This window comes from Sycon ciliatum, chromosome 4, assembly GCF_964019385.1.
Source record: "Sycon ciliatum chromosome 4, ocSycCili1.1, whole genome shotgun sequence".
In the NCBI taxonomy this organism is placed as follows: domain Eukaryota; kingdom Metazoa; phylum Porifera; class Calcarea; order Leucosolenida; family Sycettidae; genus Sycon; species Sycon ciliatum.
Genome location: NC_088646.1, coordinates 8187277 through 8206274, shown reverse-complemented (window position 1 = coordinate 8206274; position 18998 = coordinate 8187277). Strand labels below are relative to the sequence as shown.

Here is an 18998-nt window from a genome sequence, read left to right as displayed (position 1 = left end):
AAAACCTCACTACGTGACGGTGCTGCTGGCCTGACGGTAACCGGGGTATCCCCCGCAATGACGTGGCCAAAAGTCCACGTTGAACATAGTCATAGAGCTGTACGTAGCTAGCTGTGCAGTGCCAGTCAATCTCGATCCCCGGGCGCCGGGCCCCGGCCAGCTAGCTAGAGTCAGGTCATGACGAAGATAGGACCCAGCATAGCACTCAACAGCACTGCAGCTACGCATGCATTGACTCTGTCTGAGATCATACATCATGCAGCAGGCCGACAGTCGAGGACAAACTCTTGAACAGAATTTTGTTTCTCTTTTGTTCTTTGGGGGCATTGGATTGGCCTGTAGCTGTTGCGGGTAGTACTGCTTGTGTAGTCCATGTAAGAACGAAGTGTGCGTGAGTAGAATTGAAAGGTTTTGCGGCGGTTGCTAGCTTATTTTCCAGGGGCCAAACTGGCTGAAATATCAAGAGATAACGGTGCTCGCCGGCGAAGATACCCTGGAAGTCAAGTCCAGGGATTTGGCTGGACTCCACATGCTGATGCCGAACTTGAGAGACAGTCATCTTCACCAGCGGAAGCAGTCGAAATGACTGGCCGTGATCGAACTCAGGAGTTCCTCTCTGCTGTACAGTCCATTCAAAGCCGTCAAGTTAGTGTTTCTCTGATGAGTGAGGCAACTGCTGTGAGGCGATAGGGTGACAAAAATTGTCTTGTTGTGTCCACGCAGGCGAATGGATTTGCTCGGCCACATAGAAAGCAGGCTATTGAGCCGGACGCATTTGGAAAAATAGCAAAGTGAGTTCTTTGTTCGCCTTGCTCCTCTTGGTGTTAGGGCACTCGGCTATGGAAATAATTATGGTCTCAGCTTTACGCTGGATAACTTGATTATTGATGACAATGATGTGGTGTAGCTTACTTGTTTGTAGGTGTGCTATACTGTAGTCGACTCCTAATATAACGAACACCATTGTGCAGAAGAATTGGTTCTTTATAGCCGAAGTTCGTTATAACAGAAATGCACACACCGTACAAGCAGCAAGTCCTGACTGGAAAGTGGTCTATGAGTCGGGGGGGGGGGGGGGGGGGTATTACTATGAGTCGTATTACCGTATGACTATGACAGCATGAACGCCCTTGGTTTACATGCGACCATACAAGATTTGGTTCATTATAAATGAAAACTCGGGAGAATGAAGTTGCATCGACCAGGCGCCAGGCGCGAACTGATGGTGGTGGTGGTGAGAAGGAGAGCTCTGTGCTAGAACTTTGCAGCCTAGAGAGCGTGTGTGGGCAGGCGTGTGTTTACCGCCATATTGCCGGGTGTGTCTTTACCACCATATTTATCAACCATAAATGAAAACTGTTCGCTATAAAGGATCAATTTTGTACGTGTTCAAACAGGGACATGAACAACAGTTCGCTATATCACGAAATTCGCCATGCGAGTTCATTATAAGTGGAGTCGACTGTAATTGTAATGTATTTTGGTACATTGAACTGTCCCCGGGGAAAATTGCGATTCCGCGGCTGCATTTTTTTCCGCTTTTTTTGCGATTTTTTAAAAGACCGCGTTTTCCGCGATTTTCCCCCGTTTTTTTGAACTTTTTTGTTGCACTACACGTACACACAGTGCACTGTTCGGTCAGCAACGTCTCATCGTGGCGGCTTTTTACTTAAATATGACGAGAGTGCTTACACCAGAGACTTGTAACTGATTGATTTCACTACATACTCACTGAAAATTGCCGCACATCAATATTATTCACCGCATATTTACCGCAAATTCACCGCAAATTATGCCATATTATGCCGCGTTTTTCCCGCGTTTTTTGCGATTTTTTCCGCAATTTTCCCCGGGGACAGATTGAAATAAGCGTGCCTAAACATTATGATTATGTGTGACTGGCATGTGTGTGAATTACACTGTGCATACGACGATGGTGAGTAGGGCGGTATGGCGTATCTATCCTTTGGGACACTCATAGCTCCATCAGATACTTTGAAATAGATACCCTGGCTGCATAGCAGCGAGTCGTAGCATCTAGGAAGATGACATGAGCGATGGGAACGTGAAGCGGTGTGGGTTTCACTCCCTGTCTGCCTGTTCAGTCGCCCTAGGGGTAGAGCTGATTTATGCTACGCTCGCATATGGCGTCCAATTCCCGGTCGCGGTTGCGAGTTGCATAGACAACAGGTCACATTGAACTTACTAATCCAGGGCCTGGTCTCGTATTGTCTCCCTAGATGCCATGACTCGCTGCTGCATACTAAAGATGGCACCCAGTGAGGGCAGCCCACTTTATCCTCCATGCTGTGCAACCGAAAGAGAGAGAGAGGGAGAGAGAGAGAGAGATGGGGGGGGGGGGGGGGGGTTCAAGATCAATACAATTACAATGAGGCCTCGAGCACCTCGTGTCCCTATCATCAGAAGTGACTACTAGTATGGAGTTACTTTCCCTACCCCTGTGTATTCAGTATTTACATTTATTTTCTTTCTTTTTCTGGCAAAGTCTCTAATTGAAGCACACATACATGTACCTGCAATGTCTGTCATATCCATTGGGGCTGTTTCACATCTTGCCTATACGCACCGCACCCGGGCCAGGAGTGCCTCTTCAAGGCTTGCCGTCTCTCCCTGTGGCATTCACTTATTGTGAAGCCGTGGAATGTATACCATAATCTCCTGGGAAATCGCGGAAATTGCCAGTGGTCAGGGCTGGGAGAGTTGGACAGTCACCTCTCCAAGCATGCTCCGGCACTGATGCCATGCGCTTTTAAATGAAAGTGGTATGTGAACAGTGCATGCCGGTGATTGCTGGGACCCATACTTTAGTTAAATTTTGAAGGAGACACTACCAAAATCTCCTCCATGGAAGCGACGAATATGTTCAATTGATAATTATTGTGGTTGTGGCAAGACTGTGAATTTGGGGGGGGGGGGGGGGGGAGGGGGCACCAACGTGTTCTCGGATTCTGTGCAGGAAATATTCCGCAATCTATGGAAACAGTGATTTGTGGCTAGAACACGGCAAGAACAGCTGAAATTCCTGTCTGCAAGAAAGCAAAACATCTGCCTGCCTGACAGACGAGGATCGCGTTCTGGGTCACTCTCATTTTCCGCCTGCCGCCTCCAAGGCTTCGTTCCTCCACTGGAAAGCACTGTGAATCTGTGACCGACGAATGCTGCGGAATTCACACCAGAAGCTAAACGAAAGAGATCCCATTGTGCCGGTACGGTCAGTTAAAAAAAACCCGATGTTGAATAGACTATTTGAAGCTGCTTGCTCGGATCTTGGAAGTCTTATCTGAACCGAAACCACTGCTTGCGGCCTGCTAAATGCATCGCGTGTACGACTTGGACAATGTGGTAACTGCTGCGCATCATTTGTTCCGCAACGCAAGGTCACACTATTCCGCTTTTTGAAACGTCGGAACCACATGCAGCTTGCCTTGAAATCCTGCAGATTTATGAGGTTGGGTCCCGACAACCGCAGAGCCTCTCGCTGCAAATCCTTATCGACACGGTTCGTCCTGCAGCACGCTCATCGTGTAGGGTAGTCCAGGATGGCAGCATCCAGCATGGGTAATAGCGGCTGCCGATTCACACAAATTGTCCTGTTCCTACGGCCTTCACCCTTTACCTGCCTCAACTGCTTCTCTATCCCTAGCCACTCTCTCACTCGCTTGGGAGCCAGATCAATGTGCTTCGCTGTCAGTCTTGTACTCTTCTCATTGGCTTTGTACCAGCCTAACACTGATAACTTGAACTCAACAGTGAATGATCGTATAATGGGTGCCATGGCCAAACAAAAATCAGGAACGAAAAATATTGAACAAGAAGGCAACATGAACATGCAGTGAGCGCCCCAAGCAAATTGCAAGAGCACATTAGAAAGCTTGCCTCTTTGATTGGTCCAGTTACTAGCGGTGTAAATCAGCAAGCCAAAATCAGTGCACTGTTGGTCCATGTCGATCCATGGCGGAAGCAAAGCGACGGGTCATAGTTTATGCTCTCTGCTGTTGCACTGTTTTGATGTTTTGCTGTATGTGTGTGGATGTGTGATGCAGGCAAATTGGCGTTGATTTGAGTCAAACTGTCGCAAAACTTCAGAAGCTGACCTTGCGTAAGTACTTCATAGAATATTAATAATTATAAGAGATGTAGGGACCTGTCAAGGGGGAAATTTGTCTTGCACCCAGCCCAGTACTTGCGATGTTTCCGTTCATGTGGGCTGATTCGAACGTGCTCATTAACAAGGTAGCTGGAAACTTAATCAGATTTTCAAATTTGCCCGACATGTTTGGGATGTGAAGTATACAGTGTCTTCAGTGTGCCATGTCGTGATGAAATGGCCAAAAAAAGTAGCGGGTCACCAATGACTCACCATCAATATTGTGGAGTAATGAGCACCCCAAAATTGGACATTTTCGGGGTTTTCCTCAAATTACCACTTATTTTGCTCAAAATGGGCCATTATGAGAAATTGGCCTGAAATTTTTCGCTTAGTTTTTGCAAATCAACTACCGTAAAAGTCCGTAAATAAGTACGTATATACTTTTGAATTTAGTGACCACACCCGTACTAACTTTCGGGCGGGTACTGACTTTCGGGCGCGAACTATCTTTCCGACCTGACTTGTGTGTAGTGGAGAAGTCATTTTCATGTCGATGTACATGCTGCATGTGCGCATCGTACCGGTACTTATTTCGGGCAGTATGTTTATCGGGCTTGACTTGACTTCAACAGACAGAGCCAAAAGAATGAAGGGGGTATTTCTTTCGGGCAGGTACTTATTTACGGACTTTTACGGTAGTACAACCAAAAAAGTGACTGTTCACCACAAAAAGTTGTTCGATTTCCTACTTGGTACCGCCTGGAAACCTCTGTGCAGGTGAATTTATGTGTTGTCTTCACAATGTCTGCATGCTGTTGGTTCTGATGCTGCTGCTGCCCCTGTTATTGTTGTCACACAGTGGCCAAGGACAGCTCTATATTTGATGACCATGCTGTGGAGATCCAAGAACTCACTCAAATTATCAAAGAGGTCAGTTTGTTGTTCCTGAATGAAGGAGACTTGCATGTACATTGCCTTGTAGTTTTAGAACACATTGTCTACACTTTGATGTACAATAAAGTAAGTACAATCAAGTGAAATGGTGTATTACTCACTCGCACACGCACATACACACACACGCACTCTCTCTCTCTCAGTCTCTTACTCTCTCACGCACACACACACACACACACACACACACACACACACACACACACACTCTCTCTCTCTCTCTCTCTCTCTCTCTCTCTCTCTCTCCATATGACGTGTCAGGTGTGTTGTGTTGATTCATATGTTATTTGCAGGATATCAATGTATTAAACCATCAGATTGCCCAGCTACAGGAGGTGAGGACCTTTTTTTTGACGTTCTCGCTTTCTTGTTTCTTACTTCCGAAGAAGTAGTTGTGCTTCTTGCCTTGCTCACTTTTCAGTTGTTACTTTGTTCAGAGCAAAGCAAACCTGTTCGTATCCCATGACCCACTTTGCACTTCTTGGGTTTTCAGCTGAATGCCTGGCACCTGTTCTGTGTCAGGTTATTGCAGTGCCGCCGTCATGTGACTGCATTTGCCTTTGCTGCTTGTTACACAGCTGGCCCGTTCTAATCGCCGCTCACAACATGTTCAGTCACACAAGAAGACCGTGGCAATATCTCTACAGGTAAGTCTAAAGTACATGTACGCCGTAGAGGATTCCTACTGTTCCTAGAGCACTCGATGCGTGATGGTAGAGCCCATTATACGGAAGGCAGATCAAGAGTGTGTTGTTACTCAGAGCTTTAATACCGATGCCAAACATGATCCCCAGACAACACAACTTGATGCATGTATTCCGCGTGCCGTGAAAATCGAAAAATCGTGTAGTACCGTACTGGCAATATATGTTGCCGCAGTGAGGCCATGAAGCGTTACATTGGCACATGTTTGCCGCACGCAGGGCGTTACATGCAAAGTCGCACAGGAGCCGTTACACAGGTTTCTATATTGCCGCAGTCCTTTTTTTGCTATTGCCGCATCAGTTTTTTGCTATTGCCGCATGATTTTTTTGCTTTTGCCGCATCATTTTTTCTTTTCATCCACATTGAAGGCACAGAAATTCAGTTGCTATCCAACTGTTACAAACTCGACGGCAAAGGGCGACAACGATATCAATAGAAGACTGTATATTTTAACTATCAGAGTGATCTGTTCACAAAAAGATCATCAAAAGGAAAGTGACATAGGGGAAGAGCGCTTCCTCCAAAACTACTTTTCACCACGCGGTACACGTGCTTTCACAGTTTTCAGCCTTTTTTTTGCAGTGCAAACTGCAATGAAAAGATCGCCGCACCCCGCCGGACGCGCGTTACGAACTCAAGGAAAATTTGTCGCACTAGCCTGGTCGCGCGTTACGCCGCACCCCCCTGCGTTACGCGTTACGCGGCAACATATATTGCCAGTACGGTATTGCTTTGGCACATTAGTACAGTACCATCCACCAGCTTTATAGGGTATTCACACGACGTGTATTAAAATGAACGAAAACACGTTTGTGTAAATGTGGACAAGCTGCCCACCGGATTCACACGGACAACAGACCCGTACAAATCTCGCATGTGTCTGTGTACTCGAGCATACTCATGTAACTTGAGTACCATACTCCAGTACTTTCGCTGGTTTTACATGCGCGCAAAGCACAAACGGGGGCCTATGGACCCCGAGCAAGTTTATCAAGACTTTGCACCCGTTTTGGTCACACAAGTAAAAAGAGTACCACACACGTGAGTTTGCGCGTCGTGTGAATCCCCTATTAGGCTACACCAAGTTATTTCTATGTTTCGCGTCACCCGCCCGCGTACCTTTTTGAATCCTTGACAAGAAAAAAGAACCTACAATATAGACGAGCCAATTGATGGCTGTTCTGACGAACATTCTCTAGCCAGTATGGCAGATCAGAGGTTATCAGCTTCTCGATAATCTTGCATTCCAGGCGATGGTACGTAGAAGGTGCGAGAGATGAAAATTTCTATTTTTCCAAGCCGTGCGGTAGGCCTAGGGCTTGCTCACCAAGCGAGCAGAGATTCCAGGTGTCAAGGACTTCGAAATTTTCCACGATTGTGATGGAGCGGGATCCCACTCGACTCATATCAAAATGCAGGAGGAGCCATCCATGAAATCTCTGTATCGCTCCAGCCCAGTCTGCCAGCTGTCCTGTGACGATTTGTTGTCGTTTTGGATAGAACTGACAGTTTAGTAGTGATATTCTGTGTGCAACATGGCTCAGTACACATAGAATGGAGTTTTGTTTTTTCTTCTGTTTTTGTTTTTTTCCGCCCGCCCGCGTGCCTTTTCCAGAAAATATCCGACGCGAAACATAGAATTAACTTGGTGTGGCCTTAGTGCTAAAACAGGTTAGCAATCTCCATCGCAGGTTTGGATTTCTATTACCTTACATTGTGGCATAGTGCCAATTGTCTTGCACCTGACAACTTCATCACTGGATGAATGCATGCATACTTCGTCTCATCTTCTCATTGTCTGCGTGTATTCTTTGTCTCTAGTCACGACTGGCCGGCATGTCGAAAGATTTCAAAAGTGTGCTGGAAGTGCGAACTGAGGTAGGTCGCTAGAGTCACTGCCCTGGAGCCAGTATATTGAACTTGTACATTGTACTTCTTTCAATCTGGCTCATGCAGGATATACCTTCATGTATGAGAGCCCGTCGCAACTGGCTCTTTGCATGCCATGCGGCAAGTGTGAAAATCAATGTTTTCGGCAAGCAGTATTGGGTTTACCCAGAGCTTCGGTTTGCTCAATCTTTGTAAACATGTGAATTGTGTTGGATGCTACTGCACCTATTGGTGTTCACCTTGGCTTCGTCTGCCGGCTTTATTCTGCTGCCACTGTATCCGCAGAACATGAAGCAGCAGCAGAAAAAGCGTGACCAGTATTCGCAAGACCTGACCCCGCGTACCCTGCCGTTTGCGCTGTCCGGTCGTGACGGTAAGGCGCCACTGCCAGTGTGTTTGCACTCTGCTGCCATGTATGCCATAGAACTGCTGATTATGATGTCATTTCTTTTAATCCTGCTGATTATGATGTCATATCCTCGAATCCTGCGGATAATCTACGTCATTACCCCGTATCCTGTTGGGTATTCTGGATATGATACTAGTAGTCTTACCTTGCCAACCCAATATTATTTTTATTTCCAATCATCCTGCATGGCTGGAAAGTCCTTTATTTGACTTTTTAATACAATAAAAAAATTGCACGGGTTTGCGTACAGGATGGGTCCAGAACCACCTTTCCGCTTCCATGGGACCCCCTCCCCCCACATATTTCACAATACTAGTAGCATACTTGTAAATTGAAGTACAATGCAAATGATGTGTACGAATGTTGTGTAGGTGGTGGTGGATCTGCACTGCTGCGGACAACGTCGGCAGCTGCACGTCGAGATGGCTCTGGTGGTGCTGGCCACGTTGAGTTGAACATGGAGGGTTTCCAGGACCAGCTGATGGCGTCACCGGACCAGTCTGTAAGTATACCTTTGCTCTGGTTGTGTTTTTTGTCACTTTAGAACCTTCGTGCTGAAGGGCATTGCTGCTGTTTCTGTCTTGTTACAGACAAGCTATGCCGAGCAGCGGGCTGATGCGGTGGCGTCGATCGAATCCACCATTGTCGAGCTCGGCTCGATCTTCAGTCAGCTGGCAAACATGGTCCAGGAGCAGGAGGAGCAGGTTATGAGGTATGTGCTTCTGTGCGTGTACTGCTGTGCGCCTTGTTTGGGGAATTGAAGGGTCATGGTGGGAAGGCATGTTGTTAACAGTTATGTGTTCTTGAAATCTCCTTGTTGATGTATGGCTGACATTGTTTTGTAGCCAGTTGTTGGTATTGGGCCTGACCTGGTCTCAATGTGTTTGCGTTGTGTGTACCATTCTAGAATCGATCAGAATGTGGATGAAACTGTCATGAACGTAGAGGCTGGATACGGGGAGCTGCTCAAATACTTCAAGGGCATCTCGTCCAACCGATGGCTCATGGTCAAGATCTTCATGGTTGTGCTCGTCTTTTTCATCGTGTTTGTCGTGTTCATGACGTAGTCCACGGCGCTCGTCGGCGTGCCTAGGCACACCTTGATTCCTCTAAATAGAAAACTTCTCTGGTATTATAGCAGCCCATCTCAATCTCCATACTCCAGCCTGCACGATTGCTACCACTGCTGTGTACACAGCGCCACAAAACTAGCACGCTAGGTCATGAAACGTCCACCCAAGTCCTCATGCAACACACTTCAGCAGTGCGAAGGCCATCTCCAGGTCTGACTGGCCTTCGCTTGCTTCGTATTGCCTTTATTCTGCTTACTCTAATTTCAGCCGTTTGCATCCATGTTTGTCTTACTCTCGCTACTAATTGTGTATACCCGCCATTTGAATGAATAATATTATTATGTACCTTTTTTTCTTTTTAAATGTCGGCCTTGACTGAAGTGTTTGGTATTAATTTATGACTCTTTAGAAATAACCAGCATCGCACCAGTGTTTGGGTTGGTATCCGGGAGTACTCCCTGGTTGGTTTTAAGCCACGAGTTGCCTGATGAAGTTTTGAGCAAGACTTTTCCCATAATCACCAGTATTGCTAGTGCCATCATTTGCTTCTTGTTGAGTACAGTTTTGCAGGTGTGAGTATATCGGTATGCGTATGAGCGTGTGGAAAGTGCTTTGGCACATCCAGGGTCTCACGAAAACATGCCCCACCATCGCAGCATGCCAAGTGGTCCCAAGGTCACTATGTACCTACATGTATGACTTGTATACTTTTGTGGCTTTTGCAGCGGGAGGAGGTAGGCATGAGAGAGAGAGAGAGAGAGAGAGAGAGAGAGAGAGAGAGAGAGAGAGAGAGAGAGAGAGAGAGAGAGAGAGAGAGAGAGAGAGAGAGAGAGAGAGAGAGAGAGAGAGAGAGAGAGGGGGGGGGAATCCTGGAATGCAATTTTCATTGGATCATTCTGTAGCCAGACTGAGATTAGTATCATGGCTGTACTGCATCGTGAAGTACAGTACTGTCGGGTAGCGCCGAAGAACGACCAGGCTAGAATTTCATCAAGCACAGCACACCAACAAGAGTTCATAACCCCCATTTTGGGGGGGTTATGAACTCTTGATACCAATGTATACACGAGGACTCAACTGCCCATCGACTGTAAAACATGAAAATAAGAACGGTCTAGGCTAGGAGGCTGACCCCCCAGTTCTTCGGCGACGGACAGTACTGTAGTAATGCTGTTTGCACTGCGCCAGTACTTTGCTAAGGCAGGATGATGTGCAAACATACTGTCTACTGCCAGAACATGCACACACACACACACACACACACACACACACACACGCGCACTACAACACGGTACCAGAGAGCACTACCAAGGTGGCACAGGAAGCATCAACACGTGGCCCAGAATCAAAATCGTCAATGGCAGTGTTCAGCCAAAACCTAACAATGGACATGCATATTAGCACCAGCAGTTCAGCAACAGCAAATCTATAGCTAGGTTAGAAGCAGCACATTTCAAGGGTAGATCTGCAATCTCCGATGACTGCACCCCATCAGCATTGATTTTTCGAGAGCCTAACCAAACACCACAATTCATGATAGTTCTTTGCAAGCGCATTCTGTATTATGGCATGGTTGGTCGGGCAATAATGGATTTTCAGTGCCCGACAAGTGAGCCCGAGGGCTCACTTGGAGGGCACTGGAAATCCATTATTGCCCGACCAACCATGCCATAATGGATTTATCACTTTCAGCCTAACATTGCTGAATACACTAACCTGAAAGAATCAAAACTAAAGGAGGAAGTCGACCTCGTGTGCAGCAACACTTGAAAGCCGGAAAGAAAGTAAAAGAAAAGCTGAAATCGCCACTTTCGAACACGCGTCCACGTACACTGTACTGTACACAGTCACCTGTTCAAATCCTGTAGATTTCATGCGTCCAGTGTCACTGTCAGGGTTGTCACAGACGACGGGCTTTGGACGCAGGCGTTGGACTGATTTATTGCCTGCTCATACAGATCAGTGATTGGCCCAATCCAAGGAAACAGTCATGTGACATGTGATAAACACGTCTATTTCTTATTTTTGAAGTAGCAGATGTGCATGCATCAATACGCAGCAACTGTTTGTTACATCAACTGAACAAGGACACTATAATTGACAGCGGACTAACTCTACTTTGCAATGACACAATGGTGATGTCGTGATGATGTAAGCACCAATCAGGCACATGTCATGGCAGTCCAGCTGGTCCAAGCGCAGTCACCGGAGTCGCAGTCCTCGTCGACTTTGCAGCTCGTGCCCGGTGCCCCGGCCCAGCTCCATGGTGCAAACGCATTGTCGCGGGGCACGGTATCAAGCGCTGGCTTCAGCTCGGGATGGTGCCGCAGGATGACATTCCGCAGGTCAGAGCGTTCAACCCACTCCAAGCCCTCAGGTGTGTAATATTCAGCTGTGAAGTCTTCGGTGTAAAATCTAAATAACAAGGAAGTGACGGAACACTGATGTTGAGCCAATAAAAAAAAGGAACAATCAACCATTCATGACAATCGAACAATGGATACCTGTTCAGCAGAAAATCATCCCATTTCTACGACCCAGAGCGTTGTGAATCACCCAGGACAACTAAATCACTGCCAGGTGGCGGCCTGAGTTCTTGTGACTATGGCAGCATCAGCAGTTGTTTTGCCATGCCTGACATGTTGCTCCAGCCTCCACTAACAATAATTATACGTACATGCAGTACCACATCATTGAATTTAGGTACCTACTCTGCAAACGCGTTGCCACCACGATAATGGCATTACCTACACGGTTATTGCACCCAGCGCCGTCATTTGTGCACATAGCACATATCAATCTGAAGCAGTCATAACAAACATGAGGCACCAAAATATGGCTTACCTGTCAGTGGCAAGTCGGCGGCTGGCCATTGGTATGAATGCCTGGAAGATTGTGTCACTGAAGGCAAAGTTGTCAGGGAAAGGCTCGGCAAGGCCGCCAATCAAGAGGTCAACCTTCTCGATGTCATTGTCATAGACTTCCTTCAACAACTTGCGAGTCTCCTGTTCGCATAAGCGGCAAATACACCAGGACAGAAGCATTGCACGCCATGATGGACATGTTAGTGGCGAACATTCACAAAGCAGTGCGCTCCCACGCAGGACACGCAAAATTACCGCAACATGGCTCACATGGTATTTGCTTTCATTAATTGGTACACAGTGACATACCGGATCTGGTGTCAAGTCATCGATGTCTTTCTTCGGCACCAGGTGCATGGTGCGCCGATAGTGATTGTAGCGAGGCACTTGCCTCTCACGATCACGCAAGATGTCGATGGTCGCCAGGTCAATGCGGTTCTTGTTTGGCTTGGTGAGGTCCATGAGGACGGTGGGATAGTTGTGCAGAGTCAGTGCTCCAAGGTACGATGAGCCAAACGTTAGTAGCATGTCCGCTTGGCTGTAGTTGCCACGTACATTCAAGTGCCTATCAAAACAGTGGTTAAAATAAACGATTCCAGTCACCCACGTCTCATAAGGAAAGAAGAAAGCATTGTTTGCATACAGCACATCCCAGTGTGCGTAGCAATACTGGTAGTTCTTTAGCTGAAGTTCTTTATAATAATAATAACGTGCCCAAACTCTCCAATCAATACATCAACTGTACACTGCACAGCTGCAACATGACATTCTTCTCGGCCGAAGTGTGGTTTATCCACCTCCTAACCTGGCACTGACTACTGTATACAGAGTAACGGTCAACCTCGCGAATAACAACCTCGGATAGAACAACAATTCGTGAATAACGACACGATTTTCAGACCTAGTAACCATAGGATTGCATACTTTCAACCGCACAGAGTACGACAACTCATGAGTAACGCCTTTCTTGTTCCCAATCGTGGTTCACTATTAATACAGTTGACTGTAGTACCATTGCCCCCCCCCCCCCCCCCCCCCCCCGCCGAACATCAATGCTGCTTCCCAGTTGGGCTTACAGCAGGGATGACATTAGATCAAGGTTGCCAAGGGTAGTGCAATGTACAATAACTGGAAGGTCAGACTTGCCGAGCTGGACTCCCTGTGTACAGTTCCACCCCGGCACAAGAGTACCTGTACTGGCACGCACTATGTACAGTAATGAATGCGCCAGTATATACAGCATACTTTGCCGTATACTAGTAGGCTATAGTCGCTTCACAGGTAGAAAATCGACAGCAGGCGGAACTAGGGGGATCAACAGTACTTTAGTCTTTTAGCAACACTGAATAGGTACAAGCGATACATAGCCAGCAGAATTGGACAGGCTCCAAGTAGCCCAGAAAGCAGAACAGAGGTACACAGATTAATTTGCGTGTAAACTACGGGGCAGTGTGCCGGGGAATTATGGCATACTGTAATGTCGCCGATTAAAGCCGGACGTATTCCTGTAGAAACCGATGTCAGGGCTAGGCTTCTATTCATATCAGGTTTGTATTCAAGCCTAGCCAGGTATTTCTATGTATGTCAACACTAAAACCAGGTATTTCTATGTATGTCAACACTAAAACCAGGTATTTCTATGTATGTCAACACTAAAACCAGGCTTATGTGCCGGCAGTGAAACTTGAAAATCAGGCTTCTATACGAGACAGGCTTAAAATACAAGACACTGTGACTACAGTACACTACGAGCCTAGAAGGCTGCTCACAGCAGATCACCCCCTGTCCAAGCTAATCGCACTCCTGACCAACTAGAGTGCTGTCCAATAAAGTTTGATCTCTGGCTCCGGAGCACTTTTTGCACCCCAACTGCCAAGCAACCCCTGGCACCTTGAAGCGGTGCAACCCAGCTTAGTTCACGCGTCCACCATCCAGCTCTCCGTGCAGTTCTGGAGTAAATGGTCGGCTTTCACTGGCCAGTACAGTACTGTAGCATTTTCGATTGTGTAGTCTCTGGTTTCTGTTCCCGTGAGCGTCACACTCTGGAGATTGTTATCCTTCTTGCCCGGGTGTCAGCGAGCACAGCCCCCAAACTATACATATTAGGCCAAACCGAAAAAGTCTTTTGTTTCAGGTAACCCGACCGACCGTGTTTTTGAGCACCAACGCAGCTGAAACCTTTTTATGTGCACGCGGTGTTTACTTGCGTGAAGCCGGGAAGAGCTACAACATCACTTTCTTTTCCACTGGTTGGCTGTGGTTAGCGGATGTTTTTGACACCACCAGTATGCATAAAGTACATCTGGAAATAAAAAATAAAGCCGACCGACCGCAGAAATTCTGGTCATGTTACCCGAAACAAAGACAATAATTATTCAGTTCGGCCTTTTAATAATACTATAATACTTTACCTTTCAAATGTCAAATCGACGAGTGGGATAGCTTTGTCACTCGGCTTGCCCTGATCTTGTACACGGTGAACAACATATTCGTCTCGTAGCAAGGAGTGCATGCGATAGATGGCAGTGAACTCCTCGCTGAGAGCATGGGGCACGTCACTGTTCTGGGCCTTTGGCATCCCCAAGTAGCCATTTAGAATAGAGCTACCGGTGTGCCCAAAGATCTTCTTGATGTTTGGACCGAGCGCTCCTGCCCAGTTAGCATTCATGCCAAACTACACACAACATACATGGAGAGGAAGACAAAGTCTGAGCCGCAACGTTGACAAATGCAAGTATTAGAGATCAAAACGCCTGGTTAACTGTGGGTATCAAGTAGATGGAAGCCTTTATTGGGGCTAACTGCCGGGAATGAGCTAAGAACGGCTGAAATGCAATACATGTCAGGTGTTCCATGACTTTGGTGCAGCATGCTGAAACTCTAGCAAAACATTCAAATATAAAGTTAAAACTCTGATCACTTCTTTTTGTTCCGACCTTGTTTCACGGCAACATAGGGGCCCAAGCTGAGAGCCATGTCACTGGTGAAGCTACAGTGGTGCCTTCAACATTGAGAACATGTATCCCTATGCACAGCACAGGGATTTGACGTCAAACCAAGCAGCACAGACTCAGGGCTCAATTGCACAACAATTGGAGAACAATGCTGTGCACTAAACCTGCGGCCTGTTGAAAGTGGTCAACCCGAGATTTTCACCTCATTCCTTAACTTGGTTCGGCTATGCTGTGAATAGTTGAACACCGTTAAATGTTTGGAAGTATTCCAAACATTGCCTCACATCTTGTGAGCAGACTTCACCTAGTTAAACGCTACTCTCTGCAATCCCCCTACCAAGAGTGCGGTGTGACTGAGGAGGGCTGTCGTCCATTCCACTGTATGGATCTTGGCAATGACGGCGGCGGTGATAAGACGAGCAGTCTCGAACAGTCGCTGGTCAGTCATGGTGGGGTAGTTCTCCTTCAGCATGTCACAAATAGCGTTGTGCTCCCGTGTAAACAATGTGTGCATGATGCTAAGTCCCGTCCACCAGTTGTCATTGAAGCCTGTGATCTGCAATGTACAACAGAAATAGCCGAACACACATCCACAAATACCTCTTCAAATGGAATAACATTCGTGGTAAAACTGGCATCCTGTAGAATTCTGTCTCAAAGCGCACCTGTGTGTAAGCGCAGGTTTTGTTGAACATGGGAAGAAGTACTTACTAGTCAATTCACTCACCTCAATGCCATCGTCCGCCACTGGTAAGTTGCCATCACTGTCCAGCTTAAGTTTGCCATCTTTGAAGGACCTAGTTGCAGGACAGAATCAAAGGCACAATCACGCCTATTCTATAAAACTAGTTATACTACTCCCTGGCTCTAGTTCTGGTGGTGACAGTCCATTTTTCTTCAGACTTTCCCCGCTTACAGTTTCCCCTCAAACTTATGAACATTATACTACAATTAGTACATTTAGTTGCCTTGGCAACCATGCACACCACCCTTACGCACTGACACCGTACAATCTTGTTACACTAAATTCTAGGCTGCCGGCTCTAGTCAGCCTGGAACAACGCACGCGACTTTACGTCACACTGTACGCTACCAGAACCAGAGCGTGCCGTCACTTCAATCCCTTCCCTAGTGTGATTATGTGGTGGAGTGAATGAGAGATGATCTCAGATCTCTCCAAGGTGCTGTGCGATGCCAGTCCACATCCAGTCACTTTATCCTTGCTTGGCGTAAATGGCGTTTGTACTGTAGGGGTTGATCAACAAAACCGGCAAATGCCAAATGGTCCTTCCCAAGCGAGGACAACACACACTTGGGCGCAGTTGGAGCATGAATGAGTTGGCTTTCATACCGATCACAAATTTGAATCATTTATGTCAATTTATGTCGCTTCTGGATGCTGTGCAATCTGCTTCTGATAGAGCTGCTTGGCTCGAAATTGTTAACAGATGCGTTGACCTCATGCAATGAGTGAAATGCGAACTGTCATTATTATTATTATGTCAATAGAATCTTGCCCCTACCCAGCTGCTTGTCTTTCCTGTCCTGTGGTATGATGCTACTGAGCTACTGCATGTATAGGAGTACAGTAAACCCTGTCAAGGCAACCACCTGTCCTAAATGACCACTGAAATCAGGGCCAAGGGATGCTATTTCCAGTCAAATGACCCTGGATAAGGAGACCACCTGGTAACAGAGACCACGTTTTGAAGGTCCCTTGAGCGGTCGTCTTAGACATGTTTCACTGTACATGTACTAGTAAATGGAGGGACAGCCCCTGTTTCTGTAGATCCAATTTTCTTAATTTTAGTGAAAAACAAAGAAAGGCGCCATGTTCCGCCACATGTGAACGGTTTCGCTTCCAGAAAATTTTCATCACAAACTTACAGCAAGCGATTTTCGTTGAGCATGTTCGCATCGCAACTACAAAATGCACCGTTCTTGTCTCTGACCCTGGCTCATGCATGTGCGACTATCTGGGCGCACGCATTCACTTCTAATCTCTACTGTAATAGCCGGGTTGTATCCGGGGTCCGGCTGCCAAGTCTACCAGAGGGAGAATGGTGGGTGACCAGAGAAAAGGGTTTTGCAGGAATCATGCTGGACACAAGAAGCTTTCTGCCTGTGTGCCGGTCGTGCAGACATCGGCTTGTACTACCCTTGACCTTGTGCAAGGGCAATACCCCGTACATAAACTGAAAGAGCTTGTATTTGGGTACCCCCCCCCCCCCCGCCCGGCGCGGGGCTATGAACCCGGACAGACGTACCGAACACGGTCTTCGACACCTTGCGTGCTACCATAGAGTGTTGATGCATCCCACCAGTGCGTGCAGTTGTTGGTGAAAGTATCCACGCCATCCGGAAGGGGTCCCTTGCGAGTCCGGTCCAACCTCGTGCGCCGGATTGGGAATTTGCCATCGTTGCTTCCATCCCGCAGGGGATCATCCGCTTCCAGCTCGATAAGGTGTGTGTCTTCCTCGTTCTCGCCATGATGTAGCCAATCGTGCACGTTGAACTGTATCCACGCCACTGCTAAGCTATTCAGAATGGGCGCAGGCTGGAATTTAGTTCGCTGTAGCAGCTTGCGAGCCACCGTTCTCGGGTTTGGATCGTAGATGTCGAACTTGCGCGGCGCAGTGAAGGTCTCCGACGGCGGCACATTGCGTAGGAAGCGATAGAAGCGCGCTCCCGCCTCCGGATTCTTCAGATCGTTACACGTTCCATCCGGAGTCCTGGCTCGTGATCCGGGCCACGAATCGGTCGGCGTGCAGTTCAGTTCTGGGGATTCGGAGGAGGACTGGCTCAGTGTATGCGCAGGATCGCCAATGCACTCCCCGCCATTGCTGCTAGCTTGAGCGTGCGACGAGCAGATGGGAATCTTCTCCTCAGTATCATAACGAGTATGCAAATTGTTTTCAAATAGCTCTTTTCGTTGAAGCAACAGGTAGCAGACGGAAAGTACGAATGTAGGCCATTTCCACCAAGGAAGGATTGTTGTCAGCTGCAGAAACCAAGCCATGACTGCGTCAACTTGAAAGCTATGAGTGTCACGACCCGAGTGGATAACCACTGGCAGATCCCCAGGCTTCTAATTCTGATGAACACAACCACTAGGGACCAGTGGGGTGCTGGCTTTTCTCTGGGCCCTTCGCGGATCGCGGAGCCGCCGCAGCAAACAAGTACACGCCCTCGTGGTACGGCGTGCTGAGGTAAAGTCTACACACCGAACCGGCGCACCACACGCATTCGCTGTTGACTTGTAAAAATTGTGAAGTCCGTGAAAAAAGGGCCCAATAACAGCACGAACGCGTTGATCTCAACGATCACAGGCCAGTCAGGCTATGAATCAGTATGATTTCATCACGAATCGATAGTCGATACCGTTCTTTTTATTATTATTATTATTATTATTATTATTATTATTATTATTATTATTATTATTATTATTAAAAGCATGTCCGCGTAGGTGGCGGGGGTGCCACTTTCGCTTATGCCATTCAGGATTGATGTCTGAAGAGTAATACGATACAATGAAATGACAGAAGTGACGTCAACAAAAGCCGTTAGCAACAACACCAATATGACTATTGGAAAACTTCATCCAAAGTATAAAAATTAATAAAATAGAATGTGCATACAACATGTCTGGTCAGTCCTGTTCTTTTTGACGTTATTTTTGTTCGTTGACGAATGTTGTGGATGTGTTACGCGTGCTTGCATATGCCACTGTACTAGTCTAACTGACTTTGTACTTGTGTGGGGCTGAGTAACACACATAGATACATGTCATCACTATCAGCTTCCTCCCCCCTCCTCCCTCCACGGATATCCCCGGATGCAGCTCACTGTGGCCATGTACGTATATGTGGATGCAGACCGGATACAACAGCGGCAGCGGCAGGTGGAGACATTTGCGTCGAGTAGATCTCCAGGTGTCAGCAAGAGTACATACCGGGGTTATCTGGACTGGTCAGGATTCTATGAACGGATCTTGGCGTCAGACAGTCAGTGACTGGGTACGGGTGTGAAGACGGGAACTAA

The 18998-nt window shown here is 47.2% G+C and overlaps 2 protein-coding genes across 2 annotated transcripts; one reads left to right on the top strand and one right to left on the bottom strand.

Annotated features, from left to right (window-relative positions):
• The first annotated feature begins 251 nt into the window (after positions 1-251).
• On the top strand, positions 252-9715 carry LOC135814256 (syntaxin-5-like). Its single transcript, XM_065327355.1, has 11 exons — positions 252-645; positions 724-791; positions 4065-4120; positions 4971-5041; positions 5356-5397; positions 5641-5709; positions 7589-7645; positions 7943-8030; positions 8438-8568; positions 8657-8778; positions 8974-9715. Exons 1-11 carry the CDS (start codon positions 583-585, stop codon positions 9131-9133), a joined length of 927 nt encoding a protein of 308 aa, XP_065183427.1. The 5' UTR covers positions 252-582; the 3' UTR covers positions 9134-9715.
• Positions 9716-10433: 718 nt separating this feature from the next.
• Positions 10434-18208, bottom strand: LOC135814255 (uncharacterized). Its single transcript, XM_065327354.1, has 7 exons — positions 17225-18208; positions 15685-15754; positions 15295-15513; positions 14415-14677; positions 12313-12568; positions 11984-12144; positions 10434-11554 (listed from the first exon to the last, which is right to left on the bottom strand). Exons 1-7 carry the CDS (start codon positions 17974-17976, stop codon positions 11302-11304), a joined length of 1974 nt encoding a protein of 657 aa, XP_065183426.1. The 5' UTR covers positions 17977-18208; the 3' UTR covers positions 10434-11301.
• Between the last annotated feature and the right edge of the window lie 790 nt (positions 18209-18998).

Coding starts and splice junctions, on each gene's coding strand:
- LOC135814255 (XM_065327354.1), bottom strand. CDS start 17,976: ATGGCTTGGTTTCTGCAGCTGACAACAATCCTTCCTTGGTGGAAATGG. Junction 14,678..15,294: donor TCAGTCACACCGCACTCTTG/GTAGGGGGATTG, acceptor TGTTGTGTGTAG/TTTGGCATGAATGCTAACTG. Junction 12,569..14,414: donor GTCGATTTGACATTTGAAAG/GTAAAGTATTAT, acceptor CTGTTTTGATAG/GCACTTGAATGTACGTGGCA.
- LOC135814256 (XM_065327355.1), top strand. CDS start 583: ATGACTGGCCGTGATCGAACTCAGGAGTTCCTCTCTGCTGTACAGTCC. Junction 5,710..7,588: donor CCGTGGCAATATCTCTACAG/GTAAGTCTAAAG, acceptor CTTTGTCTCTAG/TCACGACTGGCCGGCATGTC. Junction 7,646..7,942: donor TGCTGGAAGTGCGAACTGAG/GTAGGTCGCTAG, acceptor CTGTATCCGCAG/AACATGAAGCAGCAGCAGAA.